At 34.7% G+C, this 26939-nt stretch overlaps 3 protein-coding genes across 3 annotated transcripts in view; 2 read left to right on the forward strand and 1 right to left on the reverse strand.

Annotated features, from left to right (window-relative positions):
- The first annotated feature begins 3120 nt into the window (after window positions 1-3120).
- On the forward strand, window positions 3121-16877 carry LOC129905809 (mediator of RNA polymerase II transcription subunit 15). Its single transcript, XM_055981399.1, has 10 exons — window positions 3121-3295; window positions 3378-3526; window positions 3595-3812; window positions 8793-9110; window positions 9173-9386; window positions 11031-11543; window positions 11606-11773; window positions 15949-16091; window positions 16170-16503; window positions 16563-16877. Exons 1-10 carry the CDS (start codon window positions 3240-3242, stop codon window positions 16784-16786), a joined length of 2337 nt encoding a protein of 778 aa, XP_055837374.1. The 5' UTR covers window positions 3121-3239; the 3' UTR covers window positions 16787-16877.
- Window positions 16878-16951: 74 nt separating this feature from the next.
- The window catches only part of LOC129905806 (zinc finger protein ush), a 274373-nt gene continuing 264385 nt past the window's right edge, over window positions 16952-26939 (forward strand). The window contains exon 1 of the mRNA XM_055981390.1: window positions 16952-17358. Within this exon, the coding sequence (XP_055837365.1) occupies window positions 17319-17358 (40 nt within the window). The 5' untranslated portion in view covers window positions 16952-17318. The remainder of the gene's footprint in view (window positions 17359-26939) is intronic.
- On the reverse strand, window positions 20195-25824 carry LOC129905814 (Krueppel-like factor 10). The gene is made up of 2 exons (XM_055981404.1): window positions 25518-25824; window positions 20195-21956 (listed from the first exon to the last, which is right to left on the reverse strand). The coding sequence occupies exons 1-2, from the start codon at window positions 25575-25577 to the stop codon at window positions 20628-20630; spliced, it is 1389 nt and encodes a 462-aa protein (XP_055837379.1). The 5' UTR covers window positions 25578-25824; the 3' UTR covers window positions 20195-20627.

The raw sequence follows: 26939 nt of genomic DNA on the forward strand, positions 1-26939 counted from the left end.
TGCAACTGTTAAATAGAGTTTTTATTTGAAATACATTCAATTTCATTTGTTCGGGCATTCGCTCATTCGTTGGTCGCTCTCATGTGAAGAGTGCTTTAATACCCAAAACACAGATCTAGTTTTGTTTTCAACGAAATACAAAATACCACAGATTTTTTTCACAGATAGATATCGTGCTCCATCTAACTACCCACGACATTAAGGCCAACATCCAATCTGGACAGCCTTAAATTAAAAAAGCTCGAATGAGCTGTTATATCTGAACGGACTGGTATGGAATTGGTATCAGTATTCTCTAACGATTTCTTCAGAAGCTGTATAGACGAGAAAATATCTTTTCTTATTATATTTTCTGTTAACTTAATGCAATTTCATCTTATTTAAATAAGTAAATACATAAATTTTTACTACAAAAATGCAGTCAGTTACAGTTATCCTAGAATTCTAGTTCTTAAAAAACACTTTTTACTTATTATTTCGAAAAAAAAACTTATTTTACGGCTAACATTTGTCTAATATCTAATTGATTTCATAGCCCACTTAATTTTTACAAAAAATAACTCGTTATCACAAAATATGACCAAGCCATAAACTAAACGGGCTTGAAAAAATAATATCGGGATAGTGTTATGTGTCGAAAAATAAAAAAAATATTTTTTGTAAATCGTGTAATCATTTGAATTTACTCACTTTGCGGAAGTTTTACTAGAAGATAAAAGGAACATCTCGATTAAACTCAATGCTGCAAAGACGAACAAAGGAAACATCGTACTAGAGATTGCACCATTTAACGTTGGCGATGAAGGCCAATATTCCTGTATCCCCGAACTAAGTGAAGTGGGGAAATTCATATCCAAAAATTTAGCTCAATAAAACAGCTGGGCCTGACCCTACTGCCGAGCTGTTAAAAGCAGCTGGACCTGGTTTGGAGTATGCACCAACTGATCTATCGAAAAGGTATTGTCGGAAGAAAGCATATATGCAACCTCGGCATTGTCTCCGCGATGTTTAAGAAAGAAGACCCACAGAACTGCATCAACCTATGAGGAATTTACCAATAACACACAAACAACGTCAAAACAGGAATTCGACCATAATACTAGCACTAGGTACAAAATAATAAAAACAATCTAGATTTCTAGATGAATAGAAATTGGCCTTGCCAGAAATTGTTTTTTTTTTTTAAGAATCAAAGAGAACTCATTACAGGAAAAGATAAAGTAGCTTAATATCCTGGTGGTGTTATAATTTATGTTTCTTAGTACAGGAGGTAAATTGACACTCTTCGTACAAGATAAGATAACCCACAAACTAGTGAATACTCCTATAATAGTGGAAGTCCCAAAGGATCGGTAGACACCACATAGGCCCCAAATCCTATAAAAACCTATATTTTGTTTTGTATTTAAATAAAGCGAATTGGGTAATTAGGTAATTACTTTACGAATTTTACATTTTGAGGAACAAGACTTCTGCATTGTTCTTCGTTAAATGGTTTTTATTTGAAAAAATAAATACTTGATAATAAAAAAATATTTAATAATATAATAAAAAAGAACAATAATTTATTTTAAAACAAAACTTACCATTATTTTTTTAACACAAATCAAGAAACAAAACAAAAAATACAAATACAAAATAAAAGGAACTGTAAACTTCACCGTTAGAAAGTGCTTCCAAGCAACTATGTACTACTGCATATGTACAATATTAGCTGCGTTCCTTTGGAAATATGTATCTACTTTTTATTACTTAAAACTACTTTGCTATACTGAAAAAGTAGTTCAAAGCAGCTTTAAGTACTAAAAAGTAGATAAATATTTCCAAAGGAACGCAGCTATTGTACTAAAATTGAAAAGTACTAAATTAAGTAACTAGTTACACTATTTTGTTTTTAAGTAGAAAAAAACACCGGAAAGGTGTACGGATAATTGTATGAATAAAATTCTAAACTGGAAAGTCAATGTTCAGTTGTGTAAAAATTGCAGATTGGAGAGTTTTCACTTATTTGTCATTTACTTTTTGTTGTCTTGGACATTTTTCTGATTTAAAGAACTGTGTTGATGTTTTTTCGCTTTAAATTCATTTATTTCTCTTGTTGAAAAACTTATTTTCTGATATTTTTCATGATTTTAAATTAATTTAGGTAGATTTTGTTATTTTGACTTTGGAGACTTACGGCCATATTATTCAATAGTTTATAAAATACATCTGGATGTAAAGAAATTGAAATGTCAAAAATAAATCCAAATCCATGATGTTCACTATCACACAGAGACAAAAATAGTCAATTTTAACTACCTATTTTCATTGTCAAAAACGGGATAACTATTTTGGATTTGAATTTTTTTTTTGACATTTGAAAATTTTACATCCAGATGTATTTTTTAAACTAGTGAACAATATGGCCGTTAGAAATTTTTTCATTCACTTCATTGATGCAATAGTCAGCTATTACATGAAGCCTCAAGAGGCGCGCCTCTTTTCAAAACCAATGAGTGCAAAAGAGAAATAAGATAAAACAAAAAATTATCCGACCGGAGAGTCGTGGGCCAAAATTCCGAGACTCTTTTTTGACGTTTCTTTTTCCACTCTTTCTTTTTTCAACATTCCCTTTCATTTCTTTTTGCTTCTTGGTGGAATACAACAACAACAATACTTAAATCAAAAGAGAAATGTCAAATTTGAGTCTTTGACTCAAGAGGCATCGTGTAATAGTACGCGCCTCACAGAATGATTATCAAAAGAAAATTAGAAAAAAGAGTCAAGCCTCTTGAGGCTTCATGTAATAGCTGACATAGTCTGTAACAGCTGCGTTCCTTTAGAAAAATTTATCTACTTTTCCATTAGAGTTAAAGTACTTCAAAGTAGCTTCATGGGTAGTAAAAAAAAATATGAGTTCTAAGGTGCTACTTGTTAATTCCTTTGACATTTCATTTCAAAAAGTAAATTTTCATACCCCAACTCTACAAAAAAAGGAGGTATAACTTCAAAAATTAAATGAAAAACATTTTTTGTTCAAGTTCCATTTTCAGTTGATGTGTGAACTGGGCCTAAGAAAAAAATTGGTATTACTGAAAATTAGCATGGCATCACTTTCAATTGTTTGACATTTCATTTTTATGTTGATGAAAATTGAAAATTTTCTACAAAAGCAGAAAGTTCACAAATTTTATCGCAAATTTTAGAAAAAAACTTTCCATTTTTATTCAATAAATCTAAATAAAAATAAAAGAAAAATGTCTACAGAAGATTGGCAAAGTCCTAAATTTCGACAAAGTGTTGTTTTAAAGATGTAAGTGATAGAACAAAAAGAAAAAAACTTTCCAAAAAGTAAATTTATTTCACTAAAAAAAAAAATTATCTTTCCCTTGCAGCAATGAAATGCTCCAAACAACTGGCTCCGATCCTTCAAAAAATGCAACCGTCATGGAAAATCATATTTACAAAAAAGCCCGCAACAAGGATGAATATCTTGGATTGGTTGCTAAATTATTTATGCATTTTAAAGAAATGGTTAGCCGAAGTAAGTATACATTTTTTTATAAATTTTATTTCCTCTTTTATTGCTTATTGTTTCACCTTCCGTTGAAGGTAGCACAGCTGGAAAACCACAACAGCCACCTAATGCTGATATGGGTAATTCCAATGTTATGCAAGATCCACTTAATGCATTGCAAAACCTTGCAACTCAGGGCAATCGTAATGCCCAAATGATGCCAATGGGTGGTGGCCAACCAAATCAAATGGCACCCGGACCTGTTGTCGGTGTTAATGCAGCAGCATCTAATCTACTTCAATCTTTGAATCAGGTAAGAATTCAATAATAAATAGTCCATTTTCCTTTTTAGTGGAGTGCCGTAAGATTTATACCTCGGAATCAAGGGAAAGGCAATGAATCTTTATAATAAACTTTGGAAATGTTATTATTATTATTAATATACTTTATTAGCATTATAATTAAAATTACAGATAATATAAAAAAAATTGAAGAACCTAGCTGCGGAACAGTTCAGCGATAAGCTCAATACTTGTACAGATAGGGCCTTTTAATATCTCATAGGAGTTTTTATTTTTAAATAAGTTTTGTATGATGGCAGTTGTTAAAGAGCAGTTTCCTAAAGTGTGTATTCAATTCAGAGTTGTATTCTGCCGTGCTAAGCAAAAAGGGCGCATATCCATTTTTGTAGTTTTGAAATAAATGAATTTTAGTGTTTCTGGATTTCGCACTCTTAAATTTTTTATTTTTCAAAATTTTAAAAAATGATATATTCTTTTAAAAAAATGTATTATTTTATGGCATTCATGATGTTATTATATGTGGTGTATTTTAAGAGAAAATGGACATACGCCCTTTTTGCTTAGTAAAACACATAAGATGTGCAATGCCGTGCTAAGTAAAAAGGGCGCATATCCACTTTTGTAGTTTTTAGTAAATTGAATTTTATTGTTTCTGTTATTCGCACCTTTAAATTAAATATTTAAAAAAAAAATTAAAAGAATATGGAAAAACCTACGCCCTATTTTAATAAGTAAAACACATGAAGAGTGCAAATGTGCTCTTTTGGCTAAATGAAAAGATTCGGAAAAATTGCCATAATCTTGTAATTAACTTAAACCAATAAAATAAAAGATGTTTCATAACATTTCATTAGCAAAAATAGACAAAAAAACAAAATAACTTAAAAAAAAAAACAAAAAAAACATCAAAAATAATAATTCAACATGAAACATACTTAGTAATTTACTAAAAATGGTTTAGCATTTTACTTAATAGTTTAAATTTTTTTGCTAATGTATCTCAGTCATTTTCCAAACAAAACGGAAAGTGTTTTCCAGATATTAAGCCGGTTTTCTGGTAAAATCTGGCATGGGATGCTTCCAATTATGACCGATTTTTTCTGCTTTACTGTTACAGTCGCAAAATTTGTCATTAATCTTTTAAATCTTTTTTTTTTTTAAGCCAAGAAAAGCGTATTTCACTCAATTGCATTTCAGAATATTTATCACTTTCATTCGAGAAGTAAATATGTAATTTTAAATGGTTTAAGGAACTTGTCACTTCACTACCAATACTTGGCGGAAACTCAGAATTTACACAATTTTCAAGTGTTCATTTACAAAATTGTCCCCTGAAACCTATCGCATATCTATGAAATAAGTACCTGACTGTAAAAAGATTCGGGCGATATAAATATTATTATATTTTATCGTTTATTTTACATAGTTATGATAGTTATGATCCCCTCGACATCGAGATCATAACAGCGCCGAGAAAAAGGAAGAAGAAGATCGTTTATTTTACATAAATATTAAATCCAAAAAAAAGTATTCAAAGTTACTTTTGAAATAACGAATACTACTTTTAAAATGGTTTTTATATCCTTTTTTTGAAGATTGTTGAAGCCGTTTTTTTGATAATATTTTGTGTGTAGAAATCTTCAAAAAAATTTCAATAACGAATTAATCGACATATTTAAACAAAATTTGACCCCTTTTGAAAAATTTGATTTTCAAAAAAAAAATTTAAATTAAAAAAAAAATCCGAAATTAATATTTTTGAAAATTTTTCTTAATTTTTAAATCAAAGCTACTGATTTTAAGTAAAAAGGCGTATGAACCAACAAAGTTGTGAGATACTTAGTAAAAAAGGACACATACGCAAAGAATTATGGCTTTTGTGCCTTTTTTGCTTAGTAAATGGTTCATACGCTTTTTTTGCTTAGTATCATGATAGAAAATGGATATGTGCCCTTTTTCATTTGCGGTTTTGGGCTATTTCAAGTTGGAAATACGATTTTTTTATCTCACCCAAAATAAAGTGCTGCTTAAAGTTTTTAAATATGCCTGTAACTCATTTTTTGATTTTTGGCTCATGCGCCCTTTTTGCTTAGCACGGCAGTATTGCAGGATTCACAAATTGCAGGGTCGCTTTTAGTGAGAAGGTGTTGATGAGAGGCTACAGTATGTCCAAATCTTGGACGAACGAAGTTAGATATCTTAGATTTAGGTATATCTGTTTGCTGCAATGTTTATGTTTTCGTTGCCATGGATTCCGACGTGTCCAGGAGTCTACATCAATTTTATGCTCTTAGGTGATTTTATGAGTTGATATCGAATTTTACATATAAGCTTAGTATTGTTGTTCGGATTTTGAATAGCCTTTAGTACCGATATACTATCGGAACATGTTATATGTTTGTCTCGCTGCGCTGGTTCATAACAATTCTTATGGCTGGGAGAATTGCAAAGGCTTCTGCAGTGAATATTGATGCGATATCAAAAAGATTACCAATTGAAGTAATAGTTCCGTTTTCTAAACAAATAACAAACGAAGTACTTTGAGTTGTTTTTGATCCATCAGTTAATATGAAGTTCTACCCTTTCGATTTTAAGTCTGATGAGATACTGGCAAACAGTTGGCGATATGTTGTGTTGATGGTATTTGTTTTGCAATATGTTGCTAGGGTCAGTATAATAGACTCAGGATTGATAAACCATGGAGGGAAACGTGGACTAGTACTATGAACTCGTTTAAGTGGAAGATTGAATTGGGATGCTTTTTCCAGTACGTCGCTATTGCAGATGAAATTCGCTTGATAAGTTTGTGGTCTTTTGTTCTTTTGATGTCATTCTATATAATTGATTTTCTGGAAAACATAAGCTTGTTATATACATTTAATGTGGTTGTTTCTTTTCGCTCCTATAATCATTTTAAAGGATATTCATCTTTTCTTACCCATGACCGCCCCGGGTGTCACCCACTTAAGTCTGACACCCGAAAGCTACCAAGGAGTAATGGGCCTTATAGATTGCAGAGTATTGACAAAAAGTAATATCAGTTGTAGATAGAGCATTACTATAGAACCATTTTTTTCTTAGAATATACCTACCCAAGAATCACCCCTTAAGTTTAAAGCCTGTGTACTAGGCTTTATATTATAAGTTTCAGTAAAAACTTTAAAAAAACGTAAAGTTTTCTTGTTAAAAGTATAAAAACAATTCTTAGAATGGTTTTAAACTCCAAACCAAGCATGCAATTTAGTGACAAAAAATTTTCAAAATTATTGGTAAGGTTTTTTAAAGGTTTTATGTTTACAAGTTTTAAAAATAAAAATATTGGTATGCCATTTAAAAGTAAGTATTAATCGAACTTGAAAATTCAAATAAGTATTAATTTCAATGGTTCTTTTTCCTTTATTATTGAATTTTCAAAAAAAAAAATATTTTTTAATTTTCTTATGGTAAAGAGAAGTAAAAATCTTAATATAATGGAAAAGTGGAATTTCATTTATCTAACTGTTTTTCATTCTGGGGGTGACACTATAATTGCCGCCCGGGTGCCACCCATGCACGCTACGCCACTGATTATAAGTACCAACAGAGAAATTAACATTAACATGAGTAAAGGCATACCAAAGTAAGCGTTTTCTAAAATCATCGCTAAAGGTTATTAACTTTGCAGATAAAACATTTTTTTTTCTTAGAATATACACAAGAATCATCCTCTAGAATGCCTTTATCTCATTCCGGGACACCCTTTATAGAAAAAAGTTGATACAAATTTTTGTCCGCTCTTAATTTTTAATAATTTTTATGTATAGTTTTTATTTTTCGAGTTTTTTTTTATTACAGCTGAAACTCGATTAACCGGGATGGTCGGGAGCCAGGGCTGCCGAAGTACTGCAATTGCAGTATTTATACTGCGTTTTGAAACTCCGTACTGCTAAAACAGACAAAGTACTGCCCTTTTTCCAGCTATTTCAAAGAACCTATCTTAACCTTCCGATGACAACAGGGTGCTATACCAACTCAGGATTGATTTTTCTTTCTTTGTTTTTTTTTTGACAATTATTATTTTTTCTATCTATTTTTATATCTATTTTCTGTTTTTGTTAAAGTCTATGAAGTGTTATGATTAAATAAATAATCTGTGTTATTCATAAAAGTATTTTTTTTTTTTTTAAACTTAATCCTAGCTCCCATATTAAATGTGTTGTTATCGGAAGGTTATAAAAATTAAATATTTTTTCTATAAATTCAAGAGATTTTTAGGGATATTATTTTGATAGAGGTTTATAATAATTGAAACACAAATTTTCGAGCTCGCTAACGCTCTCAAATCGTAATATAGATATATAAAAAAAATTTCTGCAAAGTATATAACTTTTATTTTGCAGTTTGCGTGCAGTAGATCTCTTAGTCCTTAGTGAACAATTTTTAAATTCACTATAAATACGTTCAAAATGTAATAATTATACACCACTGAAAACAAATTCAACATTCTGCATTATTAGCGATTTTTCAAATTGTCGTATCTTTGTTAAAATTTTCATATTCGAGACGTGAAAAAAATCTGGCTCTAGTTATATACCCAATTTAACAAAACTCGATATTAACAACAACAAAAATTAATGGTTAGCTACTCTGTCATATTACCACAGAATTATAAATCGATTTTAAAATCACAGCACTTTTTTAATTTGCAAGAGAGAAAGTTATATTTTATTTTAATATGGTTTTTAAGGTGGGTCCATTACTTTACAGCTGACTAGAACAGAATGCAAATAACACAACGTTTTCATATAAAATGACTCAGTAAATTGTAGTTAAAAATTGTTGCAATCGAGAGCGGTCAAGATTTTTTTTTTAAACTTTGTTATTTGAGCTTTATTAAAGCAGTCCAACACTCGATATACAGATTCATTGACTTTCCCTGAATTCCTAGATTTTACAAATGTTATGCTTTACGGCACTCCTTTATTGTACTTATAAGAATGTTTTAACTATAGCAACGCCCTGGTCAACAAATGCAAAATATGCAAGGAATTCGTGGCCAAATGAATGTACCAATGGGTCCAAATGGTCCACAAGGTAATGCCGGTCCAGGCAACATGGTTCCTCAAATGGGAAACAATATGGGCAATGCCAATTTAAATATGATGGGCAATCAGCCTCAACAAATGGGCAATCAAATGGGAATGCCTGGACAAATGAATCAAATGGGTGGAAATCAAATGCAAATCAATGCAAACATGCAAGGCCAACCGATGGGTTCAATGAATGTTCCTCAGATGCCAATGAATTCAATGAATCAGAATCAAATTAATGTAAGTTAAGGAGAGGTGGGTTGAATGGGGAGAAAGTAAGAACATTTTATAAATAATTCCAGATCGGTTTGAATCATCCACAACTGAATCAAATGATGACACGAATGAATAACAATGCTCCAATGAATGTTGGACCACAAACTGTTAATCAAGCGATGCATAATCAAATGAGTGGTGGACAAAATATGCCAAATATGCCACAACAAGGACAAATGCATCCGAATAGTGTCAATGCTGGACCACAAGTTGGAATGCCTCAAAATCCTGGACAAGGAGGTAAATTTATATTACATAATCTTTTTCTGTTGGATTTAAATTAATTCTTATTGCTTCTCTGATTATTTTACTTAGGCATGAAATTCTCGATGATATAGTTTTATAATCTGGATTTATTTTATTTCCTACTCTATGTAAATTCGTTTTAGACCTGTTTTTCAAAAATTCATGTCCTTAAAAGAGGTAGTCTGTTATTAGAAATTTTAATTTCAATGTTTTTGTATACGTCTCAGTCAATTTACACCAGAATTAAGTCCTCATCAAACTGGCAGAGAAGAATTTGCAACATTTACTCTTATTTCAAATATCATTCACAGTCATAACAATAAAAGGACCTCAAGTCCAGACTAGGGTTGGAAGAAATCATTTTTTTAATGCATTTGTTTTCCATTTCAAATAAGAAAAAAATGTTCATTGCAACTGAAAAAAAATTTCATTAAAAAAAATTATTGGAACTGAAAAATATTTGCATTAAAAAAAATATTTATTGCAACTAAAAATATTTTACATTAAAAAAAAATGTATTGCAACTGAAAAATATTTGCATTGAAAATAAATTTTGTATTGCAAATAAAAATGTTTTGCATTGAAAAAAAAAAGAAAAAAAATTATTGCATATAAAAATTTCCTATATTCATATTTGACCAAACATCAGCTATCATTGAACCTAATGTTAAATAGTAAAAATTGCAAGAAATTTTCAATGCAGCAATTTTTTTATTTGCAAAAAAAATTTTATTTTGGATGCAAATATTGATTAAAATTATTATTAAGTGTAAAATCTTAGCTTTTGAAAAAAGTATCAATCATAACTGTAAGTGTTGCCGTTGTTTTTTAATAATTTTTTTTATTTTAGGTATTTTTTTTAGAAAATTTCCCCTCCCGCCAAAACGGGGGGAGACAGACCCCCCTCCCATAGTCAACAATGATTGTATTTAACCCCTCTACAAAATCTCACTATCCATTCTCGGTTCTTAAGTTATCGTACTTTCCCCTCAAAATGTTTCTGTTTTACTTGATTAAAACTAAAAATGCGAAAAAAAGATAGATTCAAATGACCATAATTCGGTTAATTTTCAATGAAAAAATTTAGTGAGCACAGCATTTTGAAGGAAATTTATTCTTCTTTTTTTGTTTAGAGCAATGTTTATTTCTATCTCAACCTTAAAAAAATGTACCACTAAAAAAGCAATAAAACTCAAAAAATCAAATTTTTTGATATTTTTTTTATGATTGTTTCGACTGTTTTGGTATGGACATTTTTTTTTAATTTTTAAAAAAACATTATTCTAATAGGAAATTCAATTCTCTACAAAAAGTTTTGAGTACAATATATCAAAATTTTGCTCGGTTTACGAGATATATTGAAAAAACCAAAAAGGGGGCTTTTGCACCCCATTCTTCAATTTCCACCCTCAGATTTAATAGCACTCCGCGGTTTTATCTTCTCTTATAACCCATTGAACGATTCTTGCAATAAAAACCCGTGAACGTCTTAGTTCCTTTCTAAATGACATAATCAATAGCCTATTAACTACATTTTAAGATTTTTTATTATATAAAACGTAAAGTAAAAAAAAAGCAATTTATTTTTGTTAATTGTGCCGCAATAAAATGTTTTAATTCATTCTTTTTTGTTTAAAGGAAATATCAATCAAATCATTAATATGCCCAACATGCAACAGAAACAAAATATGCCAATTAATCAAGGAGCGGCCATGTTCCCTGGTAACCGGAATGTAAGTCAAACACAATTTTTACGCCAAAGTCCAAGTCCTACGGTTGCGTCGCCTGCTGGAATGGGTCAGCAAATTCCTCAAACACAACAGCAATTGCAACAACAACAGTTGCAGCAGCAACAAGCTGCTGCACAACAGCAGGCTCAGCAGCAACAAGCTCAACAACAACAACAGCAACAACAACAGCAGCAACAACAACAGCAGCAACAACAACAACAGCAGCAACAACAACAGCAGCAACAGCAACAACAACAACAGCAGCAACAACAACAACAACAACAGCAACAACAACAACAGCAGCAGCAACAACAACAGCAGCAACAATCCATATTACCAAATCCTCAAATGATTCCAAGTCCGGCTTTGGTGCCTTCATCAAGTCCACAAATGTCTGGCCTGATGAGCAACAATCCAAGATGTTAGTCGACCACACGTTTACACTTAAACCGAATGAAACTATGACTTTTTTTCTTTCTTTAGCCATTCGTCAATCACCAAATCCAAATGCTCCTTTGAACACACCTGGTCAAGTATCTGCAACCAGTCCATATAATTCACAAGAAGATATCCTCTATCGAGAGAAATACAAACAATTGACCAAATACATTGAACCACTAAAGCGGATGGTAGCGAAAATAGGAAATGATGGTGAGTATAGAACCATTAATATTATAGATTTATAAATGTTTAAATTATTGTCTACCAAACAAACAACTTTTACTTTGGGAATCGTGTAGAAAAAAAATTTCATAGGGTCCTAAAAAAGTCGAATACAGTCGACTCCCTCTAAGTCGAACTTTCACGGGACTCGAAAATCGGTTCGAGTTAGAAAGAAATTCGAGTAAGAGGGAGTTCGACTTAGAGAAAGTCGACTGTATTTCTATTTTTTGGAAATACATTCATTTAATTTAATGAAAAAAATTTAAAAATTATAAAATCTCTCCTATTTTATGCTGACGCGACACAACACGACACAACGCGACACGACGCGACACAACGCGACACGACGCTACATGACGCGACACAACGCGACAAACGCGACGCAACGCGACACAACGCGACACAACGCGACACAATGCGACACAACGCGACACGACGCGACACGACGCGACACGACGCGACACAACGCGACACAACGCGAAACAACGCGACACAATGCGACACAACGCGACACAACGCGACACAACGCGACACGACGCGACACGACGCGACACAACGCGACACAACGCGACACGACGCGACACAACGCGACACAACGCGACACGACGCGACACAACGCGACACAACGCGACACAACGCGACACGACGCGACACGACGCGACACAACGCGACACAACGCGACAAACCGCGACACAATGCGACACAACGCGACACAACGCGACACGACGCGACACAACGCGACACAACGCGACACGACGCGACACAACGCGACACAACGCGACACAACGCGACACAGTGCGACACAAGGCGACACAACGCGACACGACGCAACACAACGCGACACATCGCGACACGACGCGACACGACGCGACACAATGCGACACAACGCGACACGACGCGACACAACGCGACACGACGCGACACGACGCGACACAACGCGACACAACGCGACACAACGCGACACAACGCGACACAACGCGACACAACGCGACACGACGCGACACGACGCGACACAACGCGACACGACAGGACACAACGCGACACGACGCGACACAACGCGACACAACGCGACACAACGCGACACGACGCGACACAACGCGACACAACGCGACACAACGCGACACGACGCGACACGACGCGACACAACGCGACACAACGCGACACAACGCGACACAACGCGACACGACGCGACACAACGCGACACGACGCGACACGACGCGACACAACGCGACACAACGCGACACAATGCGACACAACGCGACACGACGCGACACGACGCGACACAACGCGACACAACGCGACACAATGCGACACAACGCGACACAACGCGACACGACGCGACACGACGCGACACAACGCGACACAACGCGACACGACGCGACACAACGCGACACAACGCGACACAACGCGACACAACGCGACACAACGCGACACAGTGCGACACAACGCGACACAACGCGACACGACGCGACACGACGTGACACGACGCGACACAACGCGACACGACGCGACACGACGCGACACGACGCGACACGACGCGACACAATGCGACACAACGCGACACGACGCGACACAACGCGACACGACGCGACAGAACTCGACACAACGCGACACAACGCGACACAACGCGACACGACGCGACACAACGCGACACAACGCGACACAACGCGACACGACAGGACACAACGCGACACAACGCGACACAACGCGACACAAGCGACACAACGCGACACAACGCGACACAACGCGACACGACGCGACACGACGCGACACAATGCGACACAACGCGACACGACGCGACACAACGCGACACGACGCGACACAACGCGACACAACGCGACACAACGCGACACGACGCGACACGACGCGACACAATGCGACACAACTCGACACAACGCGACACAACGCGACACAACGCGACACGACGCGACACAATGCGACACAACGCGACACGACGCGACACAACGCGACACAACGCGACACAACGCGACACAACGCGACACGACGCGACACAACGCGACACAACGCGACACAACGCGACACGACGCGACACGACGCGACACAATGCGACAGAACTCGACACAACGCGACACAACGCGACACGACGCGACACGACGCGACACAATGCGACACAACGCGACACGACGCGACACAACGCGACACAACGCGACACAACGCGACACAACGCGACACGACGCGACACAACGCGACACAACTCGACACGACAGGACACAACGCGACACAACGCGACACAACGCGACACAACGCGACACAACGCGACACGACAGGACACAACACGACACAACGCGACACAACGCGACACAACGCGACACAACGCGACACAACGCGACACGACGCGACACGACGCGACACAACGCGACACGACGCGACACGACGCGACAGAACTCGACACAACGCGACACAACGCGACACGACGCGACACAACGCGACACAACGCGACACAACGCGACACGACGCGACACGACGCGACACAACGCGACACGACGCGACACGACGCGACAGAACTCGACACAACGCGACACAACGCGACACGACGCGACACGACGCGACACGACGCGACACAATGCGACACAACGCGACACAACGCGACACGACGCGACACAACGCGACACGACGCGACACAACGCGACGCAACGCGACACAACGCGACACGACGCGACACGACGCGACACAACGCGACACGACAGGACACGACAGGACACAACGCGACACAACGCGACACAACGCGACACAACGCGACACAACGCGACACGACGCGACACAACGCGACACAACGCGACACAACGCGACACGACGCGACACGACGCGACACAACGCGACACAACGCGACACGACAGGACACAACGCGACTCAACGCGACACAACGCGACACAACGCGACACAACGCGACACAGTGCGACACAACGCGACACGACGCGACACGACGCGACACAACGCGACACGACGCGACACGACGCGACACAACGCGACACAACGCGACACAACGCGACACAACGCGACACGACGCGACACGACGCGACACGACGCGACACAATGCGACACAACGCGACACGACGCGACACGACGCGACACAACGCGACACGACGCGACACAACGCGACACAACGCGACACGACGCGACACGACGCGACACAACGCGACACGACGCGACACAACGCGACACAACGCGACACGACGCGACACAACGCGACACGACGCGACACGACGCGACACAACGCGACACAACGCGACACGACGCGACACGACGCGACACAACGCGACACAACGCGACACAATGCGACACAACGCGACACAACGCGACACGACGCGACACGACGCGACACGACGCGACACAACGCGACACAACGCGACACGACGCGACACAACGCGACACGACGCGACACGACGCGACAGAACGCGACAGAACGCGACACAACGCGACACGACGCGACACAACGCGACACGACGCGACACAACGCGACACAACGCGACACGACGCGACACAACGCGACACGACGCGACACGACGCGACACAACGCGACACAACGCGACACAACGCGACACGACGCGACACGACGCGACACAACGCGACACAGCGCGACACGACGCGACACAATGCGACACAACGCGACACGACACGACGAAGTAAAAAATGGAAATGAAGAAGAGGATTAAGTTTTTTTATGTTCATTCCAGTTTTTCTTAAATGCAGCTTAAATAGTGTTTATAGGAATAACGAATAAGTCTATATGATGGGAATTATAGGTAGTGATCGTTAGTGCGACAATGTCAATATCAAAAACAAAGTAATACGATCAATTTTCCTAAATGCAATCAAAGAGGTCGTAGAATTCATAATTAAATGAGTCTTCCGCACCAAATTGGTAGAAACCGTTACACTTTTTACCGTATGTTCTGAAAAGTTGCTATGACGGGATTAATAGCCAGACGATTTTTTACTATATTAAAAAAAAAAACTTCTTAAAAACCTTAAAAATTACGATTGCCGAGCCGTTTGCTCAAACAAACGAACTAACCATATAATTTAATAAATTACGTAATTATAAAACTAATAAAACAAAGCTCACCAAATTGAATTTTGTATTATCATGTTATTTTAATAATCCCTTAATATTTTTGACATTCTTCTCATTTTTATTATAGATGTTGAAAAAATAACAAAAATGAGCAAACTATTGGAAATTCTTTGTAATCCAAATCAAAGAGTACCCCTGGAAACTCTTGAAAAGTGTGAAATTGCTTTGGAAAGAATGGATATCGTTTCATCTTATGGCACTCAATTTGGTGTAAGATTCCTAATTCATTTAATTAAAAATTCATTATTAATATTTTTGTTTGTTTTTTTTTTTTTTTTTTTTTTGTAGAAATCTTCAAATCCACTTGTGGATGCTATCAATACAACACTTCAAAGTCCTATTGTAAATCATACATTACAAAGATCTTTCAAACCTAGTTTGGAATTGCTCTTTGGCACAGATATCAGTGCTCCAACGTCAGCCAAACAGCCGCGTATTCAGCACGAGGAAACACCACAAGACATCCCACACGTGTTGCAAGGTGAAATTGCACGTTTGGATCAGAAGTTTAAAGTTTCTCTAGACACATCTGCACAAAACAATAACAAGAATATTAAATTGATTTGTTGTTTGGATGATAAACGGCTGCCATGTGTTCCACCTGTTAGTGTTAATATTCCAGGTAAGTTGTCTTGATGTAATAGTTTGCAAAGAGTTAAAAAGTTTGTCTTGTCTTTACAGAGGAATATCCATTTACATCACCAAATTGCTCTCTCACCGAACAGGAGTACTCGGCTACACCATTTTTGTTAGCAGTCCAAAATGCTCTTATGGCTCGCATTGCCAAATTGCCCAAGTGTTATTCACTATCTCATTTATTGGACACTTGGGAGATGTCAGTGCGTCAGGCTTGTTCACCAAATGCTGTCGCTATTACTGATTTTAGTGCTTTATTTGGCATTTAAATCAAAATAGGCTTCTAGTTAAGCAATAAAAGTTAAACAATTTTTTTTAATAAAATATACCTACCCAGAAACATAAAAATCGTAGTTATATAAGTAAAAATTTATACTAAATTAAATGAAGTTGAAGCTAAGGTATGTGAATAGCAAATTAATTGCTCATATTTTAATACAAAGTTCTTCTTCAAAAATAGGTGTTCAATAGCAGATTTGCAGATTGTGAAAACATTTTATTAGAATTTTAAGTGCATTAAAGGTACAATATTTCATAAATCTTATGAACGAGAAAAATCCAAAAGAACAATAATTTGAATATTTGTAAATGGTCCTGAGCTGTTTTCGTTCTTTCAAAATCAAGAACTCAAGTAAAAAAAGTCCTCCACCAAATTCTATTAAAAACAAAAACAAAGAAAATGAGCGCGAAATTCAAAATCGATTCTTTAATTTTTCAAGTTATATGAAGCATACCAATCATACATACGAAAATGTTTAATCGTTTACCCAATACGGAATCTCAGCTCTGAAGGACCCGACTATGATGACAAAAATTTACTTTTCATTTCAACAATATTCAGGTAAGTTCATTAAATCACTGAAATATTAAGGGCTACTCGTTAAAACAAGATGAGAACAATTTTTAATTGCGATATGGGTACAATATCAATAAAAGGCAAGTTTAGTTGTAAAAAATCAAAATAAAAAATCGAAGTAAAAATTTAACTTAACGTTTCGATAATAAATTGATAAAAATCGCGTAATTCTGAATTTCTAACTGCATGTGTTTCTATTGCAACATACAACCTAAACTCTTGAAATAATATTGTATTGTCATACGAATAAAGAAAACCCATTTTAATATTTCGTTTAAGGTGTTTTTTGAAGCAAATTAAGAATTGGTACTGGATAGACTCTGTGAACAAATTGCTATAGCTTTAAAACTCGGAATCAAAAGCGTCCATAAAAAGGATATTTTGTCAATGAAAATAAAAAAATAATTTTTATTTTGGAACAATGGAGGGAAATGATTTCTGGGTGTTTTTTTAATGCTGAATTATAAGGGTGTACTGTTAGAAGTCATCGAAAGAAAGTGTTCAAAATGTTCTCCTCACATAAATCTTTTTTTATGTTTTCAAAGTCAACTTATTTTGCAAATGTTTAGCACTCATGGTGGCTTTTATTAAGACAACTGCACACTAACTTCTCTTTGAACCAGTAAAAAAAAAAAAAAACAATTCAATAAAATATTCGTATAATACTTTATAATTTAAAAAAAAGTGTATGGCGTATGAGTGATTTTTACAAAATTAAATTAAATATTTTATGTTGAAAGATTTGTTTTTGCTTCGGAATTTTATTGGTTGAAGAAATAATCAAAGTAGCTTAAACAGTCTTTCTACTTAGGATCTTGATTAAAAAATAACGAACGCCCTAATGTAGATATCTTTAAGGTCCAATTTATTCACACTCCATTAAATTTAAAGTCGCCATTAAAAAAGGGAAATTTTAAAATTTGTATGCGATTTGACAGTTTTATAATTTTTAATGGAGCCTTTAAAAATAATGGAGAGTGAATAAATTGGGCCTAAGTGGAAAAAAACCTAAATCTGGGCATTAAAAAAAAAAATGAAATTTTTCCTCCTAGTTTGGTATTTCTCCTTTTCTGAGGCCGACTGGTGTTATTGCATTTTGTTGTAGCAGGAGTGAAAACTAATAAATTACTAATATTTACTATCCATATTCATTATCCATCCGCGGTAGACTTTTTGCCTTTTTGGCGTCTGATTCAGAATTTGAGTTTTTTTTTAAATAATATTATAGAGCATGTTTAAGCATTGTACCTTTAAAAAATTTTCAAGCCAACGATTTGAAGATTTAGAAACATGATCGTAACGACCAAGGTTGGAGACATATAACGCACAGGAATTAACAGCAATTCGTGAGCTTTCTAAAGGAGCTAGCTGATAAAAGGGGGAATAAGTTTTACTCCCAAAAGAAGGACGTTTCTGGTTACCGAAAGTCCTTTCAATGAGCCGTATATCTTTGAAAAAATCCAGGACAATCTCGTGTTAAACAAAATCCCGAGATTTCTTACATTTAAAATCATATCAGATCTATACGAAGTCTGCAGAAAATAATTGCTTTGGTTTTTGTAGGGTTAATCATCTAATCATTTATAGAAGACCAGGAAAAGTGACTTTAAGTCAATGTTTTTGTAAAAGCTTCCATATTTTTGTGTGGAAATCGTATATAGAGCTTTACGTGATCAGCGTGAAAAGAACTGTATAGCAGTCGGGAGGTTGTAGATTAACGAGGAAAATAAGAAGGGTCGAGGGTAGAGCCTTCAGGAATTTTTGCATCTGTAAGAAGGAAAGATCAGAGCTTAGTGTTACATGAAACATGCTTGAGACCGATCAGAAAAATACAAGTATATCAGCTTCTTTGCAGAATTTGAGAAATTGAAAAGTTACATAACTTATTGCAGAGCAAAGTATGGTTTAGAAAAAATCAACTTATGCGAATATGATCTGTAATTTTGCAGAGTACTGTTATACAGCTATGACTTTTTTGAAAGCCAGATTGTATACAGGCGGATAATAATCCGATTTCATACCAATCATGCTTCGAGGTGTGCTTCCGACAGTTAAAAACTCCCCAATTTTCTGAAAATGCAAAAAATTTCCGCTCCCAGTAATACCTCGCTGGGGTCTGTACCTACTCAGCGCTTGTTCCATTTTTAGGTAATATTTTCAACCTTTTCTATGGTTAGCCTTTTCGAATAGTAGATGATGAGCGTGTTGAAAACATAGACAATGTAGTGTTTAATATGTGGAAGGAGAATTTTATTAAAATCAGGGTGAATATTGTCGTGACCAACATAATTTTTCGTCATTGAAAATATTGCATCTCCAACTAAAGAACATGTCTACATATTTGCCTTCCGTTATGTAAATCATTTACTTCGAGGCATTTCTTTTTATAAAAATCAACTATTTGCCAAATTTTAATGCAAATACTACAATAGTATTTGCATTTTCGTTGGGTTGTCAGAGTAATTTCGAACTCAACCTATCAAATCTATTTTTGAACTATGGATTGTCACATTCACTGTACTAAAAACAACCAGTCTTGTCAACGTGTCGAATTTTCATATCTGAAAAAAAAAAAAAATATCGAATCCAAACCAAAATTTGAAATAAAAACTCCAAGAAATTAAGATATTTTGAAAATATATATTTTATTTTTGTTTCATTTGTATTTTTTGATTTCTTTTTGAAAACTCATTTATAACACCAGTACAGTTATTTTATGAATTCATTTACATACATCATTTTTTATATTACAGTTTTATATATTTATTTTTTAATAATTTTTTCTTTTATTTTTTTAATTTAATAAATAAATTTGTTTTGTTTTATGAAAAAAAAAACTTAAATATCACAGATTTACAAAGATCTTAAGATTTTGTTTTTTGTTTGATTCTAGATTCCAGTAGGTACACTAAATTCGATTTAGATTGTACATAGAAATGATAAAAATTCAAATAATAATATATAACAATTATTATAAATTTTAAATTTGAATGTGTTTAATCAATTATAAAAAATCCTTCTCTTCTATTACTTTTTTCTTTTCTGGCACGAAAATTTCAATTTTAAGGAATTTTTTTCACGCGCATTATACATAGATAAATAACATTTTACTTTCCAAAGGTAATAGATCATAACAAAAAAATCTTAATAGATTGGAATGAAAGAGAGATAAATATGCTGCAGCGTATATCAATTAGACAAAGAGCAACTGTACAAAATACCCACAAGAGGGCGCGCAAGTATATAATCCCAACTTAGTTCAACAATTGAAACTCTGTTTGGAAATCTCCACTGCTAATAGTACTGCAATTGCTACTACTGCTGCTGCTACAAATGCTGCTATTGCTATTCGTGCAAATTTGTACATGGACTGGTGCTGGAATGATGGGACGCAGATGAACTATTTGACTGTGATTGACGCCATTTTGTGAGCCAGCTGTCACTGTCACAACCGAACCATTTTGTTGTGATGTTTTATCTTTGCCATGACGTTTGACATGTTTTGACAGATGATCGCTACGCATGAATTTCTTTTGACAGACACCGCAAACAAATTTCTTCTCGCCCGTATGAGTTCGTTTATGACGTGACAACTCATCGGAACGTGAGAAACGTTTGTCACAATTCTCCCACTTACAGATAAATGGCCGTTCGCCAGTATGGACGCGTTGGTGAGCTTTCAAATGACTTGATTTGAAATAGTTCTTGCCACAATTTGAATGCTGGCATTCATAGACTCGTCTTCTTTCTGGGACAGCTGGGGGAGTAGGTACTGTAGTTTGTTGGGGTTTTGGCTGAGGGGCAGGTTGGATGTTCTGGAACATTCCATTTGTAGGATTGAAAAGTAGTAGATGAGTTGGGATAAGAGTTGGTTGGTTTTGATGTTGGGGAACTGCCGAAGGACCAGCTGTGGCAATGTAGATATTTTTAGGTGCTATAACTTGATACTGTGATCTAGTTTGTTGTTGTTGTTCTTGTTGTTGTTGCGGTCTTGGAGATAACGCTGGTGGAGGCAACTGCAGATTATATTGTTGTTGTTGCACTGGATGTGGTTGTTGTTGTACTGGCATTGGTGAAGAATTTTGTACTGGATATTGCACATTTTCATTGACTTTCTCATTTTTTGGTGGATCATTACGACCCATTTTAAATTTCAATTTCCGAACAATATTAACTGAATCATATTCAGGCTCAGAAATGCTTGCTTTCGATGAAGCACCTTCCAATGACGAACATACTCCAGACCGATTGACATGCATAATGACACTTGCACGTGGTTGCAGGGATGACATGTCAAAACTCACCTCTGGTGGTGGAGTTAATACCAAAGTTGGTGGAATTCCACAAAATTCTTTTGCTTCAAATGATGACTTGTGTTGATGGGCTGGTTGTTGGAAACCGCCACCGCCAACATCAAGTCGTTGTTTTTTACATGGTGGTATGTCAGAGTCATAATCTTCATTGTCAGATGGTTGTGGTGTAACAAAACCAGAACGTTGTTGTTGTTGGTTTTGTTGTTGTGATGATGTCATTTGAGACTCAAGCTTTACTTTCAAAAAGCTACCATCAATTTTCTTTTCAACCTAAAAATAGATAAAAGAAAATAGCTATTTAGTTTAAAGTTCATTTTTTTTTTTAAATTTAAAAAACAAAAACAATTAATGTTAAAAATAGAAATTAAAAGGACAACGGAATTTTCAAAATAAATTGATTTGTATATAACAAAAATAGACAAAAAGAATGTTTTGGTGCCAATTTGTCTCCTACAAACAAACAAACGATAACATTGAAATCTAAATCCCTAAAATATCGAAATTGAAATCTATTTTTGAATTATCAAAAGCCAAACAAATTCTATTTCGTCTTAATGAAGAAAGTACATAAATAAAATATAAGTCTGGTTAATTCATTAACATGACTGCACCTTTATTTTTTTAAGAAACAAGAAAAAATATAAAATTTCAGTTTTAATGCAAAAATTTAAAAAGGCTGATGCAATATAATACTGATATTAAGTTTGCTTTTCAAGTCTCTTAAAAAATTCCTGATTAAAAAAAAAATTAACATTTATCTTATTTAGGTGCTTTAACCTTATATCTCAGTTTTTTTGCTTAATCAAGGTTTTAAAATGCATTTTATAAATATTTTTTTTTAAGTTAAGATTACACTTGTTTTAAAAATTTACAGACGCTGCTTATTGTGAATTTTCAATTGTGAATGAAATTATATTTATTTTTATTTTTGACTACTTTTTTTACCAACAGAGTTTTATAAGAATAAGCGTGTAAATAAAAAAAATATATTTCAGTGCTAATTACACAAAGGCTTTCGAGACGTATTGACGTCAATTTAATAGCTAGTTTAGATCATGTGATTTGAGCACTTTATGAAAATGACATTTCAAACATTTAAGTCGGCAATGAGTAGAGATCTAAACGATGAGATAAAAGTATTTTTTTTTTAAATAAAAACTTATTAACTAATTTTATTTATCGACTAGATTCCTTTGGAGTTAGTAGAATATTCAAGAGTACTTTAGCCCCATTTCTTTGGGAGGAGACAAAGAGATTTTCAATGAAAAACCACTTTTATAAATTCAATTTCAATCTACTCTACAACCGCTGCTGATTTAAAAACACATTAAAAAAACGACACTGAGTGGAATACACTGTTATACTGTTATACTTCAATGTAAAATTACCTCGCTCTTTTTAAGAAATGTTAGCCATATACGATTAATTATACTTGTAAACTGTTATATGTGTTATACTTTTATACAAACAATTTTTTCTAGCAATTTGCACTATGTTAAAAGAATGATGGAGATGAACTGATTATAACACTTTTTCAATTGGAAATTCATTGTTTTCAAGCCCCAGCTTAACTAGCCATATTTGCCAAATTCATTTATTGATAAAAAACAATATAAAACTACATTATTAACTTCTAGTCGACAGTTCAATTAGAATCGAGTCTAAGCTTCAGGGTGCAATATCTTAAAAAAAAAACCACACCGTAAATTAAAAATAGACATTTTTTTATTTACTTGGACATTTTTATTAATCTCATCATAAAAATCATTTGCTTACACCTAAGTTATACACAAATCTATTTTCTAAACCACAAAAATGCTTAAACACAAATAAAATTTGCAAATCATCAAATGAATATGAAAAAAAAACCTATTGTGAATGTACCATAAATTGAAAAAAAATGATCTTATCGATTATAACATTTCCGGTCGTGCATCCGCCATTATTATTATTTCTGAATAACAAATTTGAATATCAGAGGCACAACGAACGTTACAATACAAAAACGTAAAAAAAATACAGAAGAAAATTGTAAAAAAAATAAAAAACAATTAAACAAAACCAAAACAAATCAACAGTATTGCACCCATTTACAATCTATCTGTTTATTTATTCTTCATCGTCTTCATTTTTTTGTCCCTCGTTTTTTTTTTTAGAAGTGTGAAGCCTGTTTCAAAAGAGAGGTGGAGACACACATATTTGACTAAAAATAGTAAACCTCCAAGTGAGTCATCCTCATCATCAAAAACTCGCATTTGTATTTAAATCTTTTTTTATAACAAGGCTAAATTGTTATTGTGAATAAAAAATAACCTTTGAACTATTCACGATAGAATTTCATTTCTTTTACTCTTTAATAAAGTCAACAAAACTTATCAAAAGAAAAAAAAATTATAAAAGTGTCTACGTCACACAAAAATTATTTGAAAGTCTCAAAAAAAACGAAACAAAGTACAAAGTTCACCCACATAAAACAGAAATAATTTTTATCCATCATTAGCTCCTATAAAGATACATAAATACCTTCTATACAACCTGTTGTAGCTGCGTAATAGCAAAAAAAAGAAATGTCTACCTTAACTACAGTTATGTGGTGGGTGTTCCAATTTCTAACCATCATCTTTGTTAAAATTCGATAACCTAAATGTCAAACATAGAATTGAAAACTACGTCATCAACAATTTCTATCGACGTAGGTACTTTTGAAAAAGGTCCTGGAAATATCCAAAAATAACTTTCCCTCTTCCCTTTTTGTCTCTCTCTCTCTCTCTCTTATAATAAAAAATATATAAGGTAACCACCACCCAAGGTTGAGAATGAAAGAGCTGCTGGAATGTCAGTCAGTCAATATTTATACAAGGGAGTGAAGTAGCTACCACTTTAAATATAGCTCCTATAAGGCTTTTAAGAAGGGTAGATAAAATGTAGAACACTAAAAAAATGACATTTCACTCTCAAGAGTGTTACATTTTGATTGTGGGTTTTCCCCCCCTGCTGACGTTAAAAAAACCCCATCGATTTCATTAACCGACGACACATAAAAACAGAGAGAGCAAAAAAAAAGGGGGTGGGTGTGCTCACTCATCGGGCCTCTTTGCAGTCTCCCCATATCATCATTATGTATACACGCGCGACCTCCACATTATAACACAAAAATATACAAACAAGCTTGTGTTGTGTTTTTTTTTTTTTTTGTATTTCAATCCCATCACTTGCTGGGTACGTGAGACGCGTCAAGCAAACGTAATATACCCCAGGCCGGATGAATGCCATCGCGTCAGCCAGCCAACCAACCAACCCAGCCAGTCAGCCAGCCACAACCTTATCCATGCCATAGCCATGCCGTGTTCACGTGAACACCAGCTGATACATGAACGGGCACTGCGTGATCGTTCAGTGAACTACGAGTGTAACCGAAATGGTTGTGTTTTGTTTTTAGAAATTCAATCGGAGCAAGTGAAATAGTGAATGCGCCACACTGCGTATTATATTTTAGGGGGGAAACACACGATGTGGGTTAAAGATTCTTTTTTTTTTTTGTGAGCTGCCTTCATTTATTGGGTGTTAATTTATTGTTTTTTTTTTCTTGTAGGTATTTTTGAATAAATTTTTTTTTTTTTTTTCTATTTTTAACAATTTTGTAATATGAATGATTTTGGTTTTTACATTCACTTGACACTAGAAACGTCATTTTTTTTTTGAAGAGTTCTTATACAAAAAATTATTTTTTTTTTTTATATAAAATTTTAACTTTCACTTGAAAATTCCGTTAAAATAGGTTTTAAGTTAAATTATTTTTTTTTTGGGATTTTTTTTTAAGATTAAACTTACATTTTTAAATTCACATAACGGTGGTGTTGCAGGAGGAGATAATAAAATTGGTATATCCATTTTGCTTATTTTTTTAAATTATTTTCTTTTTTTATTTAAATGTATATAAATAGTTTTTTTCACTTCTTGGTTTTATTTCTTAAAAAAATCACTATTTTTTTAAGCAATTGTATTTTTTTTTTTTTTTTAATAGTCTTCTTATTTCACTTGGTTTTAGTTTAGGATAATATAGTCTTCTTCTACTACGAATGAGACGTATAGAAAATAACGAACCTTCCCGTTTGGAATTCAACAAACGAATGAAATAGTTTGCAGATTCGCATTTCGTGTTGTTAGCTTGTTGAGTCAGTCAATCGGGGAGTGCTATTCAGGAAGAAAATAAAAAAAAAAAAAAAAATAATGAATGTTTGTGTATACAGACAGATATACACACATTACAAGTGTATGTGTTTTTGATGTTGTCGTCATTCCTCGTCACCCGTGGGCTTCATGGTTTTGAGTTTGTTGTGTTTTTTTTTTTTTTTTTTGAATTGTACTTTACTTTGGTGCTAAGGTGCCATGCCCCTTGATATTTGTATGTGTTTAGGCTGCGTTTTTTTTTTACCTTATACCTACACTCGACATAGGAAAAATAATAACGAAGAGGTTATGATGATATTTTTAGGAAAAATGGGGGACACACAGTGTTTTGTTTTGTATATAGGGTGTGCCTCTTTAGCTAAAGTGAAGGTTATTTATTGAATTATAATACAGTTTTTTATCCAAGGACGATTGTTGAGAGATTTTAGAAATTTAAGGTGAAGTTTTGATGTATTTTTTTTTTAATTTCTCAATAAGTGCTCACGTTGGGCGCCATTTGAAATACTTAGATAAGTCTTTGATTTGTTATGTTTAGGGGAATTTTTGTAATTTATTTTAATACGATAAAATATGAGAAATATAAAGTTTTGATGTATTTTTTGCTGTGAGTTTAAATCTAAATTCTTACGTTGGGCGCCATTTATTACTAAAATCTAATTCTGTTTAGGTTTAAACTAGTGAATGCTATTAAGAAGTTATATGTATGTGAAGTTTTTAAGTTTTTTTTATTTAGAAATGCCAAAGAAGCACTCACATTGGGCGCCTTTTAAAATAATTAAATATACATATTTATGGTTTTTTTTATTCAAGTAAATTTCAGCTATTTAGCTCAAAAGGATTTACAATAGGAGTTACAAATTTTATAGATATGATATTTTGTATGAATTTTTTTTTTTTTGGAATTTTTCTTGAACAAAGTCTTCAGTTAGAAAACTTAAATAAATCTATGCTTTGTTCTAGTATAGTCTTGAGTTTAAAATGATTGAACCAGAGGGTTAAAATGTTATTTGGGAAGTTGTGATATATTTTCCTTACGAATTTAGCTTAATGTACCCACGTTGG

This window comes from Episyrphus balteatus, chromosome 1 (genome assembly GCF_945859705.1).
Source record: "Episyrphus balteatus chromosome 1, idEpiBalt1.1, whole genome shotgun sequence".
NCBI classification, from domain to species: domain Eukaryota; kingdom Metazoa; phylum Arthropoda; class Insecta; order Diptera; family Syrphidae; genus Episyrphus; species Episyrphus balteatus.